This window comes from Miniopterus schreibersii (assembly GCF_964146895.1).
Source record: "Miniopterus schreibersii genome assembly, chromosome: 13".
Taxonomy (NCBI): Eukaryota; Metazoa; Chordata; class Mammalia; order Chiroptera; family Miniopteridae; genus Miniopterus; species Miniopterus schreibersii.
The window spans coordinates 40,679,026-40,701,764 of record NC_138113.1 but is presented as its reverse complement, the minus strand read 5'-3'; the positions used below and the strand labels follow the sequence as shown (position 1 = coordinate 40,701,764).

The following is a 22,739-nucleotide window of genomic DNA, read 5'->3' as shown; positions in this document are numbered from 1 at the left end:
TCTCTTCTATTACTTACAGCGTTTTCTTTTTTCTTTTAACACATTTTCAAATTATTTTAACATTAAGGAAAAGTTTTGAGAGTGTTGTGATGAACTGAATACCTTTAACCCAAATTTACCAATATTTGACATTTTACCATGATTGACTTAATACCTCCCTCCCTCTCTTCCTCACTGTGTGTGTGTGTGAGTGTGATATAGTATTATAAACTTTTACGGTTGATGTTAATTTTCACTAATTATTAAGATTTCTGTTTTCTCTGTATAGTTATCATCATTCTTTTGTCATAAGTTCGTGTTGAAATACTTCGAGATTGTATGTCTATTCTGTTACCGCATGTTCTCTACCTCTCTCCTCCTCATAGTGCCATTAATGATTCTTGTCTGAATAATTTTTTCTCTAATAATTACTAATTTGTGATTTTTAAATTCCTTGTACATGTATTAGCATTCCTTATTAAGGAGTCCTTCTCCCTCTGCTCTCTATCTGTCTGTCTGTCTATCTATCATCATCTATCTATGTATCAGTTATCCATCAATCATCTACCTATCATTAGATCAGATTCATGGATTCTTTTTTTTTTTTTAAATATATCTTTATTGATTTCAGAGAGAGGAAAGGAGAAGGAGAGAGATAGAAACATCAATGGTGAGAGAGTCATTGATTGGCTGCAGCCCGCAACCCGGGCATGTGCCCTGACCGGGAATCGAACCCTGATCGCCTGGATCCTAGGTCGACGCTTAACCGCTGAGCCATGCCCGGCTGGGCATCATGGATTCTTACTTCATTTAGTTGGTTCATTTCTTTGCTGTCTTTTTTCATTTGGATGCTCAGATTGTCCCAGACGCATATAGCTGTGTGAGCCGCTCCACGCTGGCCCCTGTGCCTCGGTGATGATTCCCATCCGGCTTGGGCGTTTCCCCTCTTATCCATGATCTCACTAATTTCTCCAAGGAGCCCAGTTCCTTTTAGTGCTGAGTCGTATCTTGAAAATAAGATCTGGGCATGTTTCTTTATGTTAAAACTTGTCATTTTCAATCACCGATAGTTAGATATTGTTTTTTTTATCTAGTCTACCTAATTGGTGTGTTTATGTCATTTAACTAGTATATTTAGTGATACGCTTAGATTTAAGCCTGCTGTCTTACTGTTGTTTTCTATTTGTCCCATTAATTTTTTACCCCCTTTTCCTAATTTCTGTCCTTCTTCTTGGTTAAGTGTTTTTGGTATTATGAATTATTTTCCCTATTGGCTTACTTGAGTATAACATTTTGTTTTATTTATTTGTTTATTTGTGTGATTTCTCTGGGGATTATAGTGTGCATCCTTAACTTACTGCAATTTACCTTGAATAATATGTCACTTCATATATAACTTAAGAATCTTATAACATTATAATATAATTTATCTTTTCCCTTTATTGCTATTGTTGGCATATACTTCACTTACACACCTGTTTTTAAACCCTAAAATATGTTATTTTGTGTGCTTTGAACATTTAACAGTATTTTAAAATGAAAGGAAAATGTAGTTCTTTATACTTACCCACATATTTGCCATTTCCAGGCCGTCTCATTCTTTCCTACAGGTTTAGGTTACCTTTGGTATTATTTTCCCTCAGTGTGAAGAATTTATTTTAGCATTTCTTTTAGTGCTGGTATTATATTTTCTTAGCTTTTGTTTGTCTAAACATTTTTCTTCACCTTTGTTTTCAAAAAACATATTTTTGAAGATATAGAAGTCTAGGTTGACAGTCCTCCTTTCCCTATACTTTAGAGATGTCATTCCCTGTCTGCTTCTATTGTTGCTGAAGAGAAACAAGTCATCACTCCTGTTGTTGTTTCTCTGAATGTATTGTCTTTTTTCTCTGGTTGCCTTTAAGATTTTCTCTCTATCTTTGCAATTTACAGTTTGACTCTGATGTTCCTATGTGGTGTTTTATTTTCATGAATTCTGTTCGGGGTGCGCTGACCTTCTTGGGTCTGTAGGTTGAAATCTTTTATCAGGTTTGGAGATGATTTTGCTGTGTCCTTAAGTATGTCCCCTTTCTCCTTTTTTCCTTCTTCTGTGACTCCTAGCTGCTTGATAAATCATTCAGGTCTCATCATTACTTGAGTGAACTGAATGTGAGTCTCAGTTATTAGTTTCAATTAATTCTGCCTTTAAATGGCATTGCAGAAGTCTTTTTCTTCTTAAGACCAACTCTGAAATTCCAAAGCTTCTATTCAGGGCCTTATCTGTAATCTTAACAGGATTTGAGCTGGGCTGGGTTTCAGCTTTAGTTAGTTTTTGCTCTCCTTTGGATTGAATTTCTGTATAACCCTGGAACCTAAATCCCTTGCAAAATTTGCAAGATTTCTCTCTGATTTCTAGCACTGCCTCCACCATTTCTTATGTAACAGAATTTTTATAGGAAAGAATTGTTGGGTCAGTATGTTTATTTTTGTTTGGGGGCTCTTCCAAGATTCCAATCTGTAATATTAGCCCACACTGTTAAAGGTTTGGCTGATTTCTCTCCATCCCACCACCGTCTCTCAGCCTATGACTCTTTTACTCCCTCCTCTGTCTGTGCCCAGATTAGGTATTGGCCTGAGAGGTGAAAGTGGCTCGTGCTCTTTGCTCACCTTTCAAGGGCTTGTTCCAGTGTGCAGTTTAGTTCATTTGCACATTACACTTCGTTGACATTTAAGGAAAATATAGCTTTTAGCTTGGACCTAGCTTTCTTGTTATGAAGGTAGTGATAGTCTTTCTTGATCTTCTACACCATCTAAAAGTGGAACTTCGGCTAGTTCTTCTTAAAGCATAATAGAGATATGTAATAAGCACATAATGCCATGACATTGATTAATATCATGGTCACCAGATTATTTTGGGCACCTGTGTTAATCATTATTATAGCAACCTGTATTTAATTACTCATGGCTCCTATTATAATTGATATGATGTAATTATGACTTTAATATATGGAGGCTGAACCCCATGACCATTTTGTTCACCATTGTGAGCTGAATATTCTACTAACACAGTGCCTAGCACCTTATATTTATGGAATGAAGTATTTCAATTCAGTAATAATTTTGGAAAGGGTGGCAGTGGGCCAGAAAGTATTGGTTAATTAAATATATCCTTACATGAACCCTGTAAAAAAATTAATATTTTTATTGATTTCAGAGAGAGGAAGGGAGAGGGAGAGAGAGAGAGATACATCAATGATGAGAGTCATTGATCACTGCCTCCTGCACGCCCCCTGCTGGGGATCGAGCCCACAACCCAGGCATGTGCCCTGACCGGGAATTGAACTGTGACCTCCTGGATCGTAGGTTGATGCTCAACTGCTGAGCCATGCCAGCCAGGCTGTGAAAGTATTTTTGTGTATTTCTTTTCCTACCTGATTATGGCCTTGCATTTTATAGTCTTATTTATTTCTAATATTTTTCTCTTTTCCATTTAGCATGACAATGTAGCTTGCCTATTATGATTTAGAATTTTAAGACTTTTAATTCAACTGTACTAAGCCTCTGATTTTCTTCTGTAGAAAGAAAAATCAATGACATAAAATTTGTGACCATTGTCCACAAATTATTGACAAAGAACTCTTCACACATCTTTATTTATAGTTAGTTCTTGATATCTATAAACAAGTATCATTACAACAGTAACCTTATTATTGAAGAACTATAGGTCTCAAAAGAGTATCTCTTATAGAAATCCATCCTGGGTAATGTTTTCAGAGACTCCTGAAGGATATATAGGTCTCGAATTTAGTCTGTTCTTTGCAAGACTTCTTCCTTTTAAATTTTGCATATAAAAATAGCTTTGGTATTTTTTTACTGAATAGAAAATGTCTTCATTGATTACTGTGGGGATAGTAAGTGGGATTTTAAAACATGTATGCAGAATTAAACTACTAGCTTGAAATACTTATTTTTGAACCAGAGCAAAATAGAGATTATATGGAAGCTGATAATATAGGAGCAGAGATCCATTTTACAGGACCCTTTATCAGCTAATTGTGAAAGAAGTCTACAGAGAGACCAGATGGCAAAATTACAAATATTAATCTGTGAAGGAACTTGCAAGTATGGGAGAAATAATGGTTTTAGACTGAGGAATCATGTGGGTGAACTCTTTACTCAGAGAGTGCAGCCAGCAGTGTTTAAATGCTGTGAGGCCTTTAGAGCTAGACCGCCTGTGAACATCCCTTTTTTTTTGCTCTATACTCACTGTGTGACCTTGAGCAAGTTACTTAATTTCTCTGTGCCTCCATTTTCTCATCTGTAGAGATAATAATAAAACTACTTCATATGTTTATTGTGAAGGTTAAATGAATTTTAATTCATTAACGTACTTAGAATAATTTCTGGCACACAATAACTGTTATTTGCTGTTGCCATTATTTATTATTATTATTATTAAAGTACCACCTTGTTTGTTTGCAGAATAATTCTGCTACATTGTATGACTGACTCTTGGCATTCCTTTTTCAGCTCAACTGAAGTTGATGACATGATTAGAAAATCTACAAACCTGTTGCTAACCAGGACTCTGAGCAACTCTCTGCAGAATGTCATTAAAAGGAAGAATATTGGACTTACTGAGGTAAAGCTGCTCTTAATGGAGGCAGCCAAGGCAATATGGCAACAGATATCCTAAGCCCTGGGGTTTGTTTTTGAATTTATCATAACTTTCTCTACAGTTCATCGTATTCTTCCAGATGGACCTCTAATGGTGGAAGTGCAAAATAACTGTCTTGTGTTTTTCTTTGGTCGCCTTGGAGAAATCCATTATCAGTTTTTGAAAGTCACATTTTTACATATATACTGGCAAAGATTATAGTGAGAGTCAATAAATAGTTAATGTTATTGACCCACAGGTAAAAATAGCTGGAAGCCAGGTAAACATTTACTTCTGTTTTGAAATGATTATTTTTTCCCCCTGTGTTAAGATACAAAATATTATAATGTGGGATATTGGCAGTGACTGAATTCTACTTATAACAAACTTTTTTTTACAATTGAATGTCACATATGACATTATTTAGGACAGTTTTTTACTTTGCAGAGATTTCTTTTTATTGTTGGTTATAGAAAGAATTAAGTATTGCTTTTGTGTGTCTGATAACAGGCTAACCTTATAATCAGGCAGGCTGCAGAAAAGGAATGTTGGAGTGAATAGTAGAAAGGCCTGCCTTGGTTAGGTTGTGCTGTTCTCCTTTTCTGAATCCCAAGCAGGACAAGACGTTGGTTACTTATTTTGTGAACTATCTCTACATTATAGCCCTTGATATAATTCTTCTTATGCCATTTGATTTAGCAGTCTCTTAAAAAGTCATTTGAAGCTAGTAGCATAGCAGGAACATGGTATGAGAGAAATAACTTTGGTTTCAGAAGACTCTTGAGTTTAGTTGTGGCTGTGCAATTGATTTACTGTGACAACTTAAGAGAAAGACCTAAATTCTTACTTCTTTGGTTTTCTTGATTCCATTGTCCTTTTCAAGGGCACTGTACAGATCATGTAATGATAGGAAGAAGCAGTGTGAGCTTATCGAAGTATGTAAAAATTCTTGGCACTATTTAAGTGAATGCTAAATGTTATTCATAAGTCACTGCATTTCTTTAGGCAGATACGCTTTCATGATCAATGTCTTTGCATGTGAATGAAGGAGTACCCACAGGTATCTTGGTGGTGATGGTGGTATGTACTTGTGTGGACATTCACCCAGTGATTTTTTTCCTCACCAACCACTAAATCTTTGAATAATTATATTATCCACCTTTGGAAAGAGGAGATGTTATATTCTCCTTTATAGCTGACTAAAGTGAGTTCACATCTGGAATCATCATTATAACAGGCAACATTGTGGCATGATTCCATTCACAAATACCATCTCATATAGCACAATAGCATTTGAAGCAGTGTGGGCATGTGTTATTATTCCTACTTTTATAGAAGACATATAATTAAAGTTCAAGGAGATTGCCCAAGGTCATACAGCCAGCAAAATGATAGAAATGAGACTTAAGTCCAGGTTGTTTTCCCCCAAACTTGTTGAATTTTACTCTATGTACTGCCTTTCATATTGACTTAATTATTTCATCATAACATGATAGAGATTTTTACAAGAGGTCCATAGTAACATAGAAATTGTCCTTATTGGAGATGGTTTTGTGACAGTGGAAGGATTCCCGTTGAAACAATAGAAGTATTTATAAGTACAGAAAACTCAAAACAGAATTCTATTTCAGATTGTCAGACAGTTCCTTTAGGACTTAAAAGTTCCCATAAGGCAGTGTCTGCCTATCTTTTTGAGGCTACATGGTATTGTATCTCTTCTTTTTTTTGTCCATGTGCTCTATCCTTTTATCTTTTCCTGTCTATACACTGTAGTTCGTGCTTTTTTCATGGGTTCTTTGCTTCCCCATGTGGAGCCAACTCAACATTACCTCTCAGTTCTGGCACCCATTGTAACTTGAATGTCTTGCTGTCTCAGACCTTACGTGACTATCCCTAGTTCAGTCAGCAGGTACAACTGTTTCTTAGGGCTGCTTCTTCCAGGTCTGTGGGAGGAAGGGCAGTTTAGCAGTGTTTAAGAGTGTATGTTTTAAAGCAGACTGTCTGGGTTTCAATTCTAGCTCTAACCTGGACATACATGTTCTTGGGCAAATTACTTAGTTGTATATAAAAAATGGGGACAATAATAGCATGTATTTTATAGGACTGTTGTCAGAATTAAATTAACATGTAAAGTACTTAGAACACTGCCTGGTACATAGTAAATAATGCATATTGCCTGTTATTAAGAAAGAGGTCTGGGCAAGTAATGATTGTCCGGTCTGCTATAGAGATGTAGTTTTTCAATTAAGTGAAGTCAGATTAGCACAAGTTGCCCTGTTAAGATAAATAATTTGTGTATTAACAATATAATATTTATTATTATATTATAATCAGATACACACCGATCTAAGCCCTAAGGATAAATAAGTGAACAAAACCAAGAAGAACAACAAAAGAGATCCTTGCTTACATTCTGATGGCATAAAACAGATAATAAATAATAAAATAAATAAATAACTCATCCAGTATGATAAAAGATGGTGAGTGCTATGGAGGAAGAGAAAGAATCTGGATTAAGGAAATCAGGGGTATGGTGGAGATTCAAGGGTGGTTTTATTAAAAAGAGCAATACCTTGAAAGAGCATTCTTGGCAGAGGCTAGAACTGGAGCAATGGTCTGAAGGTAGTTAAGTTATTGGCAAGTTCAGGGAATAATAGGGAAGGGTAGCTGGAGTGGAGTAAGCAAGGGAAGCAAAGCAGGAGATTAGATTAGAAAGGTAGCAGGAGTTCATGGTAGGCCATTGTAAAGGGTTTGGCTTTTATTTTGAGTGAAATGGTAGAATTTTGATTAGTGACATGATCTGACATATTTCAAAAGGACAGCATTGACTGTGGTATTGAGAATAAATTCTAGGGTATAAACAGAGAGACCAGTTAGAAAGCTTTGACAACAATCGAGCAAGATTTGATGGAAGCTTGGTTGTAGCCATGGAGGTGGTGACAAGTGATCAGATTTGGAGCCTAGAGTCATCATGCTTTCCTGATGATTGAGCAAAGGAAGTGAGAAGGGAGGAGTTGAAGATAACTCTCAAGATGTTTTGATTTGAACAACCAGAAGCCTACATATACCATGAACTATGATGACAAAACTTCACGTAGAGCTAAATTTGGGGTGGGGGTAATCTTGGGAATTTGGTTTTGGGCATATTAAATTTGTAGTATTTATTGACATATAGTATGAGATATTGAGTAAGCAGTTATATATATGAGTTTGGAGTTTGAGAAGAAGGTTTGGCCTGGAGACAAAAATTGGGAGCATAAAAATAACATTTACCATGTGACTAGATAGTATTGTTGAGGGAGTATGTAAAGATGGAGACGAGGGTGAAGGACTGAACCCTTGGGCACTCCACTAGTAAGAACTCAGGAGAAAAGAGGAGCCCGTGAAGGAGACTGGGAAGGTACCACTTGGAAACAACAAGCACACGTGAAACAGGAACAGGAGAGTATGGTGTCCTGGATGCTGCGTGAAGAAAGTATATAAAGAAAGGAGAGAGGGGTCAGCTATGACAAATACTACTGGTACATCAGGTGAGATGACAACTAAGAGTTACCATTGGACTTACCAACTTAGAATAAGTTGGTGACCTAGATAAAAGCATTTTTAATAGAATGATGGTAGGAAACTCCTGCCAGAGAAGGTTTAGAAGAGAATGGGTCCTATATAGAAGAAGAATTTCAAATAATTTATGTAGATTTTACCCCCTCAAGGAGGTGGAGCTTAGCTTCCCATCCCTTGTGTGAAGGCTGTGTTTAGTCACTTGCTTCCTACAGTAGACTATGGAATGAAGGAACAAGTTACTTTGCAGTAAAGAAACATGACAGACTACCTCACTCAGGTAATCAAGGTTACCGTCATCAGTGATAAGTTGTGTTGCTAGCGTGTAACTTTGATACGATGTGATGAGAAGGCAGTTCATCTCTGTGGTCCTCCTTCTAAAACCCATGGCCTCAGTCTAACCATGAGAAAAACGTTAAACAAACCCAAATTGAAGGGCATTCTACAAAATACCCGACTCAAAACTGTCAGGGTCATCAAAAACAAGGAAAGTCTGAGAAACTGTCACAGACCAGAGGAGCTAAGGAGACATTTCAACTAAATGTAATGTGGAATCTTAGATGGAATCCTGAAAAAGGTAAAAACATTCAGGAAAATCAAATGAAATTGGAATAAAGTGTGCTGTTCAGTTAATAGTAAAGCACCAATGTTGGTTCCTTAGTTGTGGCAAATGTACCGTAGTAATGTAAGATGTTAACAATGGGGGAACTGGGTGTGGAGTATTTGGGAACTCTTTGAAACTATTTTGTAAACCTAAAACTAGCCTAAAATGAAGCATTTATTTCAATTAATAATATTAAAGAGTAAAAGAGAGGAATTGGAGATAGCAAATAAAAAACAATTCTTTTGGGGAATTTTGTTACAAAGGTAAGCAAGGAAATGAGATGGTAGCCAGTAGGGGAAGTGGGTTAAGCAAAAGTTTTTGTGTTTTTCTTTTTTTTAAAATTAGAAGTAATAGCGTGTTATTTCTGGTGAGAATGTGCAATAGAAAGCAAAAGTTGATGTAGGAGAAAGGGGCAAGTCTCTGGAGTAATGTGGGTAGGAAAGAGAGCTTAGAATCTAGTGCACAATGAAAGGGATTGGCTTTAGGGGGTGTGAAGTTCACCGCTTGTAACAGATGAGCATCCGAGTATGTGGACGCAGATGGTGGTGGTTGGGTATATATTTTGGTGGTAGGCTCCAAATGCTCAGTTTTCTCAGTGAAAGAAAGATCTTCAGCTGAAAGTAGAGCTTGAGAGCAAATGTTGGGGTTGAAGGAGAGAAAAGAAATATTTGGGCCTATAGAAAAAATTGACTTGTTCTTGATTATGTGATCATTTTGCAGCAATAAGTGCCCACTTTGGCTAGCGGATCTCAATGAAAGTGAGACTGGCCAGCATGGCTGTACATTTTCTTAGGGCCTGTTTAGCTGGAGATGCAATGAATAAGCCCATATCAATAATAGCCTTCAGGAATTTGGTATATATTATACTCAATACTTTATTATTTATATTGGTATTTATATTTAATTATAATGTATTTATTATTGCTTTGGTATCACATTGATGTTATGACCTCAATTTTAAGATGAGGAAAGATAATAACTTTGCCTAAGGCTAGGCAGCCAGTAAGTAATTTGGAAATAAGATTTGAGGTGAGTTTTGACATATATTTTCTTTTAAAAATAAGATTTGAAGTGAGTTTGAAAGTAATATTTTTTCTGGACTTTTGCTCTTTTGCTACACTAATTTAAAACCACCAATATAGAGAGAAAGGAAATAAACCACTAGTTTATTAATCGCAGAATACCAGAGAATTAGTTAAGTTTGGAAGAAAGTTTTAAGATGAATCAAAGGACGCCCTACTTATTTGTGAATAATATGTTGATAGAAAGGTTTAAGATATAAATTGGATTTAAAATAACTTATTTATTACAGATCATAGACATATTTTACCTTCATTTTAAGTCTCTATTCAAATATCATTTCCTTAACCACCCTACCTCAAAAGAGCTCAGACCTGCCATTACCATATAAGCCCTTATTCTCACTTCTATTCTCAGTGCTTATTGCTGCCTGACATTATACTACATGTTTGTATGTGTATTTGTTTACTGTAATGCCTATGAGGTCAGGGACTTTGTCTGTTTGTGTATAATTTTGTACAGCGGTATCCCAATTCCTTAGCACATAGGAGTTCTTAACTGATGAAAGAGAGGAGAAAGAAAGAAAAAAAAGAAAGTAGGTAGGTAGGTTCTTAGAGTAAAATTAGAGAAATTCAGTTTCTATTGGTGAATATTGAATATTTATATTTTTATGATTATAATAGTGTCCCAGGAGACCTGAATAAATGACCAGTGCTTTGCATTCATTCACCCTTTGCTTTTAATATAATTTAGGTTGATGATCACATGGCTCTAGCCTCTGTTATTTATCTCCCACACACCATTTGTCTCCACTCCGTTAAACAGCAATGATATATCTAATGTTATGTTCGAACATTTTGTACTTAAATTTTGTCAAATATAAGCTTTGTACTAGACCTTTGAATTTTAAACCAATAGTTCCAAGTATTTTAGATATTTTCCTTGGAGATGGTATAAAATCAGCAGTTAACATTCCTTTTTGTACCCTTGCAGGGGTGCAATGGAGATAAAAATTCCTTGAAGTCTTAGGGATCATGTTTTCGAGAGTGAGAATCAAGGCCGCTGTTTCGTTCTTTATCTTCTGGCAAATATAACAGTTGAGAAGCACTGGTGGTGTGGGAAGGAGTATGACTCTCATTTACTAGCTTTGGGTTAGTCCTTTTGGAGAGATTCAGTGCACTAAATTCAATTCTCTGCTTTGGGAAATAAAATAATATCAATTATAATATAAGTGGATGTAAATACCCCAGAAGTAGTTTATAGTTGAGGCTAGAAATTTGTTCTTGGAATTTAGGGCTTAGTTTTGAATTATTGAAGATGATGAAGGCATTTTCTTTTCTGAAGTTTGTCAAACATGTGAACATCTATCGGTCATCATGGTTCAGGCTCTGCTGGGGTGTTTCATCAGGGTTGGAGAAGTGACTCCCACAGTCTACTCTGTGCTCTTTCTGATCAGATTCTCTGTGATACTGGGAGAGACAGAAAGATGTTCTGCTTAATGATTTTTAACCAAAGCAACTTTGGTCATTTAGCTGTGAGAGGTGATTGTTTGCTATATAGTGTTTCTTTGTTTTTTGAACACTTCTCATAGAACTTTATATAAGACCTAACCAATATCTATCTAATCTGTTGTTAGTTCCATGTCCTTGGAACAATGTTAAGGACAGTTTAGATTGCTTCAGTGATATATTTTTGTAATAGAGTGGGAAGTAGGGGTTAAAAATATCAAAGGCGCTCTAACTCTGATGGAAGTTGATATCTGAAATTGCTTCGTTTCATCCTTACATTCAAAATTACCCCCAAAGCATCTGGCTTCACATTTGTAAATGCCCTTGTAAGGATTTTGGTTAGCTGTCATTCAGGAGAAGAGACACTTAGACCTCATTAACAGACAATATTCCCTTTGAAAATGACATGGTATCTACTGTAATCCTAGAGTGTTTTAATAGTCTATTCTATGCTCAGCAATGAAACATTTCAGAAGTGACTGACAGCCAATTGATGTAATTCATGGTGATCTTTTGTGTTGACAGATCTTTAAAAAGTCATGGGAAATTACTACTGTACCCAGTGAAGCCGCCTCCCCCTTTTTTTTTAAACTGCCAATATCCTGCAAAACAGGACAATTTTCTCTTTGACTGCCACTGCTTTTTATTTCGATAACATGACACGATCTCTCCTTATTATTAGGATTTTTTTGATAGATAGAATGTGTTCCTGATAGGTAATGCTGATTTTAAAATAGAAATTCTTTAGTTCTCCAAATTAACTCTCTTACTTTTCTGACTTCTGCATCAAGACAGCCTTGCCAATAGCCACCTTCCCACTCAGGAAGAAGAGTTAATTTAATTTAGACAATTAAAGATTTTAAAAATGATTTTAGTCTTCCTCTGAGGGAGAAACATGTGGAAAGAAAGAGGGTGACACATTGCTTATTTTTTAAGAGCACTCTCAGGCTAAGAGGCGGGTGTTTTGGGTAATTTTATAGGTGATAGTGTCAGTGTCCAAAACTCAAAGTCTCCAAATTCAAACTGTAGAGTGAGTGGAAAGGGTCTCGTGATGCATACGCTCTGATGAGTTATGGGGAATATGACAGAGATCTAGTCCTAATGTTGCCCTAACTTTTCATCTTTGCTGGAACTGCATCTCTGGGTCTTTGCTCTTTGTCACCATGTTAAAAAGTAGCTGTTTTTCTCAGCTCTTCCAGCTGATCTTTAGGGGAGTAGAAGGTATCTTTTCCCTTAGTCCAGTCTATTACTAAAGCATTGTCATTATGAGTTGACATCTATTTTTTTGAGAAAGAACTGTGTGTTGTATGCTGTTGAGGAGGTAAGAATGTACTTTCTGATGATAGTCCATTCATCTTTTTGTTTACTATTTCACAGAAATATCATTTGACTGTAAAAATGTGTAATACCTGTCTTCATCTTTAGTTCCAATCTCCCCTTTGTGTCGTCTACCCACTCTCCCCCAGCTCACTGTCTCACTACACTGAAAGAAGCACCGAAGTTCATCCATTGCCCTGTACGCCTGTACTCCCCCGACCTTCCACATTCCCACCGCCAGAGAACAGTCATGAAAATGAAAAGTTAAAGATGTAGAAGAGAGAGACCAAAAAAAGTTTTCGTTCTCTTTCCTTTTTGTATTTCTTTTGTATATCTGGGGAATATGAATAGTTTTCATAGTTGAAATAAGGAGGTAGTACTCCTTTTTATTTAATTTTTTACATAGAGTAGAATTAAAGCATGGAGGGTTCTAGATGATGGAAGACCCAGAGTCTGCTTCAGCCCACTGTACTGAACACAGCGCCAGGGCCGGGGCTGCCCCCTGTGCTCTGCTCAGAGGCACTGGCAGAAGTCATGTAGAGGAGTTCATGACTGGACTGGAGTCCTAGTTCCATCTAGTTATGTGACCTAGAGAAATCATTTTAATTTTGTTTTTGTTATAGTAAAATGAAGTAATAGCTACTCACTTAATTTACTTCTGCAGCTTGCCAGGGAGACAGTGTAAGAAAATGAATTGCGAAGTGCTTTACAAACTTTAATTCTACGTAGATAATAATAGTTATTCTTCCTCAGTCTCCCTTCAAAGTAATTAGCAGGTGGCATTTATCTTACCAGTACTAACTTCTTTAAGGATCTTTTCTGTAAGTAAAGGGAAATAGTATTAACTAAAGAATATTTGGTTTTTGCAGTAACTCTGTGAGTTAGAAGTTACTAATGTTTTACGGGTAAAGAATCAGGCTTAGAGAAGTTAGGAAATGCTCTCAAGATCAGTAATTTATAAATTGTTTGTGCCCTGGTTTCTCTGACTTCAGCGCCCATGTTTTATCTACCACAGACTAACGTAGTTAATGTACTACAGTCTTGTCCAGCATCTCTCTGTTCATCACGCCTAATTTGGAAACTTTTTCTTGCCATTTCAGTTATTTTTGTTGTTTCAGTGGGGGTTTATTTATTTAAATTATTTGGCAGTTATTTAAGGCTAGGCATTATGCTAAACAGTATTATTCTTAGTCTAGTCTTTTTTAAACAGAAGAAAACGTGTTGAAGTAGAGTGACAAGAACTCCTATATATAGTAGGGGAAATACAAGATGCTCTGGGTAGTCAGAGAAGGCTTCAGAGATGAAGTGGTGCCCATGCTTTAAAGTGCCCCTCGTAGAATACAGGTGGCCTCTGCCGTCGTGTCGTTTGTCTGTCTTATACCAGCAGATTGGTACTGAGCCGTTCATCCTGGGGTCAAGGTCAGATGACTCTTACATGTGCTTGTTATTTTCCAGCTTGTCCAGATTATCATCAATACAACACACTTGGAGAAGTCCTGTAAGTACTTGGAAGAATTCATCACCAATATCACTAACGTGCTTCCAGAGACAGTCCATACCAGCAAGCTCTACGGCACCACAACTTTTAAGGTGAGAGCCCCACAGTGCTACAGAGCTGCGCTTGGCGTGCCTAGTCTGGGCTGGTCTACCTGACATGGCTTCGTTTCCCAGGTCGCATAGCAGTATGATTCATAGCATGCTCTTGAGAATAGGTGCTAATGAATTCCTTAGAAAAACAAATACCAATGCTCATTTTGGGATGTTTATACTAAAAAAAGTTGACAACTGTGTCCACTAAATAGTCCTTATTTTTTCCGCATGAAAGTGGCTGTTTCCTTAGTTGGCCCCCATCACAGTCAAGAGTTCTTACGTATTATCTACATAAAAGTGGTTATAGTTGAAATCAACATCAATTGAAACTTTTAAATTAGCTGGTCTCTCTCTTCTGTATCCTATGCCCAATTTTTTTTTACCTTACTTTTAAGTGGTGTATTTTTGCCCCTTGTTATTGCTATAAAATTAGCAATTTTATAGTTATTTCACAAGGCCACAGCACTAGTTTTGAGCCAGGTTTAATCAAATGGGAAAAATGATACCCTTGTAGAACAAAAGAAGGCTTGATGGTAGATGAGTTTTTGGAGAGTAAATACCTTAGTTTCAAAGAGCCTTGAGAAACTCCTTTATTTTGCCATGGGAACTTTAAATAAGTATTAAGCAGAAAAATTAACAGTGCAACATCGGTTTGTTTGTTTGTTTGTTTGTTTAAATACATCTTTATTGATCTCAGAGGGGGGGGAGAGAGAAACATCAATGATAAGAGAGTCCTCATTGATCTGCTGCCTCCTTCGTGTTCCCAACTGGGGATCGAGCTCATAACCCCGGCATGTGCCCTGACTGGGAATCAAACTGTGATCGCCTGGGTCCTAGGTCAATGCTCAACCGCTGAGCCACGCCTGGCTGGGCACAGTGCTACATCTTAAACACTAAAATGGTCAAGTCTGACATAAAGGCCAACATGAATACTTTGGGTTTTTGTTGTTATTATTTGGTTATTTTAGTTTGGAAACAAGTCTATGTCACTCTTTTGAAATCCAGAAGTTGATGTTTATTAGATATAAAGTTGTAAATTTGAAATCATGATTTTATGTCCACTGGTGTCTACTTTTTCCTATCCTTTCCCCCTTTTCCCCTATTTATTGTTACCTTGCCTTGAGAGTAGATTTAAGAGAAGAAATCAAATTTGATTCATGTTGCTTATTATGTTTTATGAGAGCTAAAAATTGTTGGAATGATCTTCTCTTTTTCTGTTATAAGAAAAAATATGAGAAAAAATCTGAATTGCCAAAGAAATCTTGAGAAAAAACATAGCAGGAGGTATCATGCTTCCTGATTTCAAGTTATATTACAAAGCTATAATAGTTAAAACAGTATAGTATTGGCATAAAAATAGACACATAAGTCAGTGGAACAGAATTGAGAGCCCAGAAATAAACCCACACATATAAGGTCAATTAACTTATATCAAAGGAGCCAAGTCTACATAGTGTGGAAAGGATAGTCTGTTCAATAAATGGTGTTGGCAAAATGGGACAGCCACATGCAAAAGGATGGAACTAGACCCGTATCTTATACCATACACAGAAATCAACTCAAAATGGATTAGAGACTTGAAAGTAAGACTGAAACTATGAAACTTGGAGAAGAAAATATAGCGGGTAAGCTCCTTGGCATTGGCTTTAGCAGTAATTTTTGCATTTTACACCAAAAGCAAAGGCAAAGCAACAAAAACAAAAATAAACAAGTGAGACTTCATCAAGCCAGAAAGCTTTTGCACAGTAAAGGAAACCATCAATAATATGAAAAAGCAACTGATGGAAAGGGAGAGAATATTGACAAATCATATATCTGAAAAAGGGATCATATACAAAATATATAAAGAATCCCTACAACTCAATAGCAAAAAAATTTAAACAATCCGATTAAAATGGGCAGAGGAACTGAGTAAACATTTTTCTAAAGAACACACAAATGGCCAACAGGTTAATGAAAAAGATGTTCAACATCACTAACCATCAAGGAAATGCAAATGAAAACCACAAAGAGATATGACCTCACACTTGTTTGAATGGCTATCATCAAAATGAAAGAGTTAACAAATGCGCTCAAGCATGTGGAGAAGAAAACTCTTGCACACTGTTGGTGGGGATGTTAACTGGTACAGCTACTATGGAAAACTATGGATATTCCTCAAGAAATTAAAGATAGAACTATCGTATGATCCCACAATCTCACTTCTGGGTATATATTCAAAGGAATTGGAAACATTATCTTGGAGAGATATCTGTCCTTCCATGTTCATGGCAATATTATTTGCAATAGCCAAGATATGGAAACAACCGAAGTGTCCATCAACAGATGAGTGGATAAAGGAAATGTGGTGTATGTATACAAAGGAATATTATTTAGCCATGAAAAATAAAGAAAACCTGCCATTGGGACAACATAGGGGAACCTTGAGGGCATTATGCTAAGTAAAATAAGCCAGACAGAGAATGACAGATACTGCATGGTATCAGTTATATATGGAATCTTTTTAAAGAAATGTCAAACGCATAGACACAGAGAGTAAAAAAGATGTTGCCAGGGACTGAGGGGTGATAGAATTAGAAGCTGGTCACACTAAGCAAAACTGTGTGAGGTGATGCATGTATTAAATAACTAGGTGAAGGAATTCTTTCATAATATATATGTATATCAGATCATCACAGTGTACATTTTAAAGAACTTATAATTTTATTTTCAGAGGTACCTCAATTAAGCTGAAATAAATAAAGGAAAAAAAATGGGGTGGTCAGCCACAAAATATTCTTTAGGTGTGCTGGTAGGTGGGTTATACATCCAAGGTGTGAGCTTGGGTTGTTTCGCGCTACCTATAAAATTGCTTTAAAAAAAGTTTATTATTCATCATATTATGTGTGTGTCATTACTTAAAACTTTTCAGTAATTTTTTATAATGTTAATATTGATATTCTGTTAGTGAGGAAAGGACTTACTTAGTAAAGAGGCCCCAAGAATGAGTATGAAAATATAAGACCTTTAAGAACTTTAGGATGAATGACCTTAGGCAGTTTAATAAGAATTATAATTACTCTTTTCTTTTTTAAAAAAAATATATCTTTATTGATTTCAGAGAGAGGAAAGGAGAGGGAGAGACAGAGATAGAAACATCAATGATGAGAGAGCCATTGATCGAGCCCGCAACCCGGGCATGTGCCCTGACCGGGAATCGAACCCCGATCGCCTGGATCCTAGGTTGACGCTCAACCGCTGAGCTATGCCTGGCCGGGCAGAATTATAATTACTCTTAAATATTAGCATTATTATGGAGCACGGGTAATAATTGTATCGAGAATATTTTCACTTGATTTACTGTGGAAGCCAACATTTCTCTAGGAAAGAAAACGTGGGAGGGACTATAGTTAAGTGTTCATCAGAGAATAAGAAATTAGAGAATTAGAGCATGAGGATCATTTATGCTTGGATATCATATGGGGACTGTGTAGTATGTTCTGCTACTCTTCCCCTAACCTATCTCAATTTCCTTATTTGAAGGGCTTTTCGGATTATGGTCAGATATCCTCCCAGAGGATGGCTTGTGTAATTTGTTGTTGCTTTAGCATTAAAATTGCTGAGGGAAAATTAAAGGCAGGCAGGAAGCCATAGAGGTTGAGCAGCCAGTTAAGGAGAAGTAAAGGAGAAGTTCTGGAGACCACTAAAGGTCATGTAGGCAGTGCTTATTGGAAGCACTGGTTGTATAAAACACATTGAAAATTTATTTTTACCAGGATTGTTTCAGACAAACTAACCAGAACTCAGTGTAAACATGGTAATTATAACAGCTACATGTTGTGTATTTTCCTAAGCTACTGTTTCCAGAAAACTTTCCCTTGCAGATGGAAATCTTTATGCTTCAAAAGGGGCAAAAAGAATCAGAAGGTCTTCAAGGTATTTCCTTCCTGAGTTCCCTTTTGTTGCCATATGTGTCATAATTACACTGGCATTCTTTGCTTTCCTTATTCATCAGAATGTCTTCACTCTCGTACAAAATAGAATGAAGGTATTTATTAATTTACTCCATCACAAATATTATTTGTGTAATTACTATACAATAATATGGTAGATTCTTAGAGAGAAAAAAATAAAAAAATGAATCTAGACACAGATCTTACACTTTTCACAAAAATTAATTCAAAATAGACCACAGCCTGGCCAATGTGGCTCAGTGGTTGAGCATTGACTTGTGATCTAGGAGATCTTGGTTCAGTTCCTGGTCAGGGCACATGCCGGGGTTGCGGGCTCGATGCCCAGTCAGAGGCATGCAGGAGGCAGCCGATAACTGACGACTCTCTCATCATTGATTATTAAAAGAATCAGTGGTTGCCAGGATTCAGGGGATGAGTGAGGGAGGGATGAAGAGGTAGAGCTAAGTGGATTTTTAGAGCAGGGAAGCTATTCTATATATATTTATAGTGAATATGTAACATTGTGCATTTTTTAGTATCCATAGAATTGTACAGTATAGAGTAATCTCTAATTCAAACTATGGACTTCAGTTACTAATAAATGATCAGTATTGGTTCATCAGTTATAACAAATGTACCACACTAATGCAAGATGTTTTAATAGGGGAAACAGTGGCGGGTAAGTGCGGGGGGGCAGTATATGTGAATGTTCTATACTTTCTGCTCAGTTTTCTCTAAGCCTAAATTTCTAAAATATAATGTTTATTAATGAAAAGAAAACACTTAGTAATACGGGAATTCTAGGACAGTTGATTATCAAACAAGTCGATTATCATGCTTGTAGATTATCATAAATATATAAAGATCTAAGCACAGAAGGGTCCATAGTAAACATAATAAATGCCTGTATTAGAATATGTAAATACATTGCAAAAATTATAGCCGTTAAAACGGTGAAAATGGAGAGGAGGGTAGGAATTAGAGAGAAATTTAGGAGTTAGAATTTACAGGACACAGTGACTGACTGTAGGAATGAATGGAATCCAATATGTTTCTTAGATCTCTGCGTTGGACTGAACTGAACAGGTGAAGAGTGGGGATTATGGTCAGTCTAGCCCTGGACTTACTGTGTCCAGTGTTTCTGTGGGTGATAATGCCCAGGAAGAGATCAGATATATGGGTCTTGACCAAGAGTGGGTTTGGACACAGACAGTGGGAGCCATAGGAGTTGATGTAATCACCCAGCAAAAGTGAGGATTAGAGGCAAGTAAAGTAAAAGTAAAACCAGGAGAAAGCCAAAGGAGAACTTAGTTCTGGCAGAGAATATTTAACAGAGATCAAGTAAGATCAGACTGAAAAATGAGTATTGGATGTGGTAGCATGGAGGTCCTGGGTTGTCCTGGACCAATCCGTGGTGATAGATTGTTAGCATTGTTATTGCTCTGGTGCAGTGTAGACCTTTTTGTCCTAAAAATATTTTTCTTGGGACATTAGTCCCACAACATTTTTTAGAGTCTTTTATATGCTAGTGTACATCAAGAATCTCTTAAACAGGGTTTCTCAAACTTATTTGATCTAGGAACTTTTTTGCTATTGTTTTAGCATTTTTCAGGACTGGGGTTACTTAGAACAGAATTTAGGAAACATTGGTGTGTTCCATCTTTTGAAGAAGTAGGTAGTAACTGTGGGATACATAGCATTAAGTCAGAAGTTTAGGATACATATAATAAGCAAAGTGAAGAGACTAGGGGATATAAAGAGAGTGGAAGGGGGAACTTTGGAGTCCCAAAAGAGATGAAAAGGAATAGAGTCCTGAGAATGGGTGTAATTTTGAACAGAGATAAGAAAGGAAAGGAAAGGATGCAGGTAGCTGAGGAAACTACCAGTTTTTCTATCTGGTGAAGCACAATAATAGTTTGTCTTGCAGACACAAAATAGAAAATATTACACTGTGCTTTTGAAAAGAGAAAAATTAATGGAGACTGTGATATTACTTAATATTACCAATTCTGTTATTTTTATTATTTATTTATTTATTTTTATTTTTATTTTTATTTTTTATTTTAATTTATCTTTATTGTTGAAAGTATTACAAGTGTCCCATTGTTTTCCCCCCAATTCACCCCCTTCACCTCGCTCCCACCCCCTCCTCAGGCCTTCACCTCGTTATTCACTGTGTCCATGGCTTATGCATATATGCATATAACTTCTTTGGTTAATTTCTTCCTACCCTCCACACCCCTTCCCTCTTTCCTCTGAAATATGATTGTCTGTTGCATGCGTCAATGTCTCTGGATCTATTTAGTTTGTCAGATTCTTTTGTTCATTAGCTTCTTCTTAAAGAAGACCCTTCAACATTTCCTGTAGTGCTAGTCTGGCGGTGATGAACTCCTTCAGCTTTTTCTTATCTGTGAAGCTCTTCATCTGACCTTTAATTCTAAATGATAACTTTGCTGGGTAGAGCAATCTTGGTTGTAGTTTCTTGTTTTTCATCACTTTAAATATTTCTTGCCACTCCCTTCTGGCCTGCCGTTTCTGTTGAGAAATCAGCTGTGAGTAATATGGGTGCTCTGTTGTAGGTAACTAACTGCTTTTCTCCTGCTGCTTTTAAGATTCTCTCTTTGTCTTTAACCTTTGGCATTTAATTATGATGTGTCTTACTGTGGGCCTCTTTGGGTTCCTCTTGTTTGGGACCCTCTGTGCTTCCTAGACTTGTAAGTCTATTTCTTTCCCTAGGTAGGGGAAGTTTTCTGTAATTATTTTTTCAAATAGGTTTTCAGTTTCTTGCTCTCTTTCTTTTCATTCTGGGACCCCAATAATACGAATGCTGGGCTGCTTTAAGTTGTCTGAGAGGCTCCTTATACTATCTTCATATTTCTTGATTCTTTTTTCTTTTTGCTCTTCTGGTTGAGTGTTTTTTGTTTCCTCATGTTCCAAATTGCTGATTTGATTTTCAGCGTCCTCTACTCTACTGTTGATTCCCTGTAAATTATTCTTCATTTTAGTTTATGTAGCCTTCCTTTCTGATAGGTACTTTATTAGGTCATCGACGGTCTCAGTTGTTTTTGTAATACTCTTACTAATATGATTGAGCATCCTTATAAACAAAGTTCTGAACTCTGTATCTGTTAGCTTGCTTGGTTCTATTTCATTTAATTCCTCTTCTAGAGATTTCTTCTGTTCTTTCCTTTGTGACATGTTTCTTTGCCTCCACATTTTGGCTGCTTCCAGGTGTTTGTTTCTATGTATTAGGTAGAGCTGCTATGTCTCCTGGAATTTGTAGAGTGGCTTTGTGTAGTAGGTGTCCTGTAGGGCCCAGTGGCTCAGCCTCCCCAGTCACCTGAGCTGGGCCTTCTAGGTGCTCCCCTGGGTGGGCTGTGTGCTCTGACCTATTGTAGTTGAGCCTTGGTTGCTGTCAGTGTCACTGGCAGGAATTGACCCCCAGGCCAATTGGCTCTGAGGACTAGCTGCAACGACAGCCAAAGAGCTGCTGTGCTGGAGACACCCCTGTGGAGCAGGATTTACTTCAGTGGAGCTTTGGTGTTCACCAAATGCTCCCTTTGAGTGTGTCACTCTTGGATGTGGTAGGGTTGTAATCCAGTATGATCGAGTCTGACCACCAGGTGCACTGTCTTTGGGGCCTCCGGGGAGGTGCAAAGTCAGCCTGTGCCAGTGCCTTGCCCAGGGCCACCCAGCATGAGCTACACAGCAAACCATAGTTGGCTGCTACTTGTGCTGGGCTTGGCTGTGTCCAGGAGAGGCCAAGCTATGAGCCAGTGCAGGCTGCCGCCAGTGCCAGGCCTGGGGCCACTTATCAAGCCGTATGGGGCCCGCTGCTGTTTGTCTGAGAGATTTTAGGAAAGTCCTAAGCATAAGACTTGAGAGGCCACTTGCACAGAAAAGCCCCTGGAAATGGCCTGGATGCGCCTGCAGGTGGGGAGGGGCGGGGCCTCCGGGAATCACGGGGCGGGGCCAAAGGTGCTGGCGATTAAAATATGGCACCTGCCTGCCTGCTCTGTTCGGGGAGGGCTCGCCAAAGGAGCAATGGCCTCCATCATCTCTTCTCCATGGGAGGAAGCCGCCCCTCCAGCTCTTGCCTGGATTTCAGGCAGGTTAGTTCCTCCCCGAGTGTCCCAGGTCCTTTCAGGCTGCTGCCCGGCGCTGGGCTCAGAGGGAGCGTGTCTGAGTGAGTCCGTGCATGGGCCCCTTGAGAGGAGCTGCTGGGGCTCCCACAGCCTCCAGGTCCCTCAGGGACAGTGCCCGCTAGTTTCACAGCCCGGAGTTGTGGGGACGTCTCTTCCTGGCCCTGGAGCCCTGGGCTGGGGCCTGCTGTGGGGCTGGGACCCGTCGCTCCTCCGGGAAACCGCCACCAAGATACCCCCAGGGTTTATACCGCAGGACAGGGTGTGGGCCTGAGGCTGAGTCTCCCTGATCCAGCCCCGATCTGCCTGTGTCTCTGCCCCTCCTACCGGTCTCGATGCTTCTTCAGTTCCCTCTGTTCAGCCAGATTTCAGGAGGTTCTGAGTGATGATAGTTCTGTATTTTAGTTGTAATTTTGATGTGGTTGCGGGAGGCGGCGGGTACCGCTGATACCT

At 37.9% G+C, this 22,739-nt stretch overlaps 1 protein-coding gene across 3 annotated transcripts in view; it reads left to right on the top strand.

Annotated features, from left to right (window-relative positions):
* The window catches only part of EXOC6B (exocyst complex component 6B), a 445,000-nt gene that overhangs the window by 234,268 nt on the left and 187,993 nt on the right, over nt 1–22,739 (top strand). For all 3 annotated transcript variants that reach the window (XM_081156370.1, XM_081156369.1, XM_081156371.1), the window contains 2 exons: nt 4,489–4,600; nt 14,078–14,212. In XM_081156370.1, the coding sequence (XP_081012496.1) occupies nt 4,489–4,600; nt 14,078–14,212 (247 nt within the window). The remainder of the gene's footprint in view (nt 1–4,488; nt 4,601–14,077; nt 14,213–22,739) is intronic.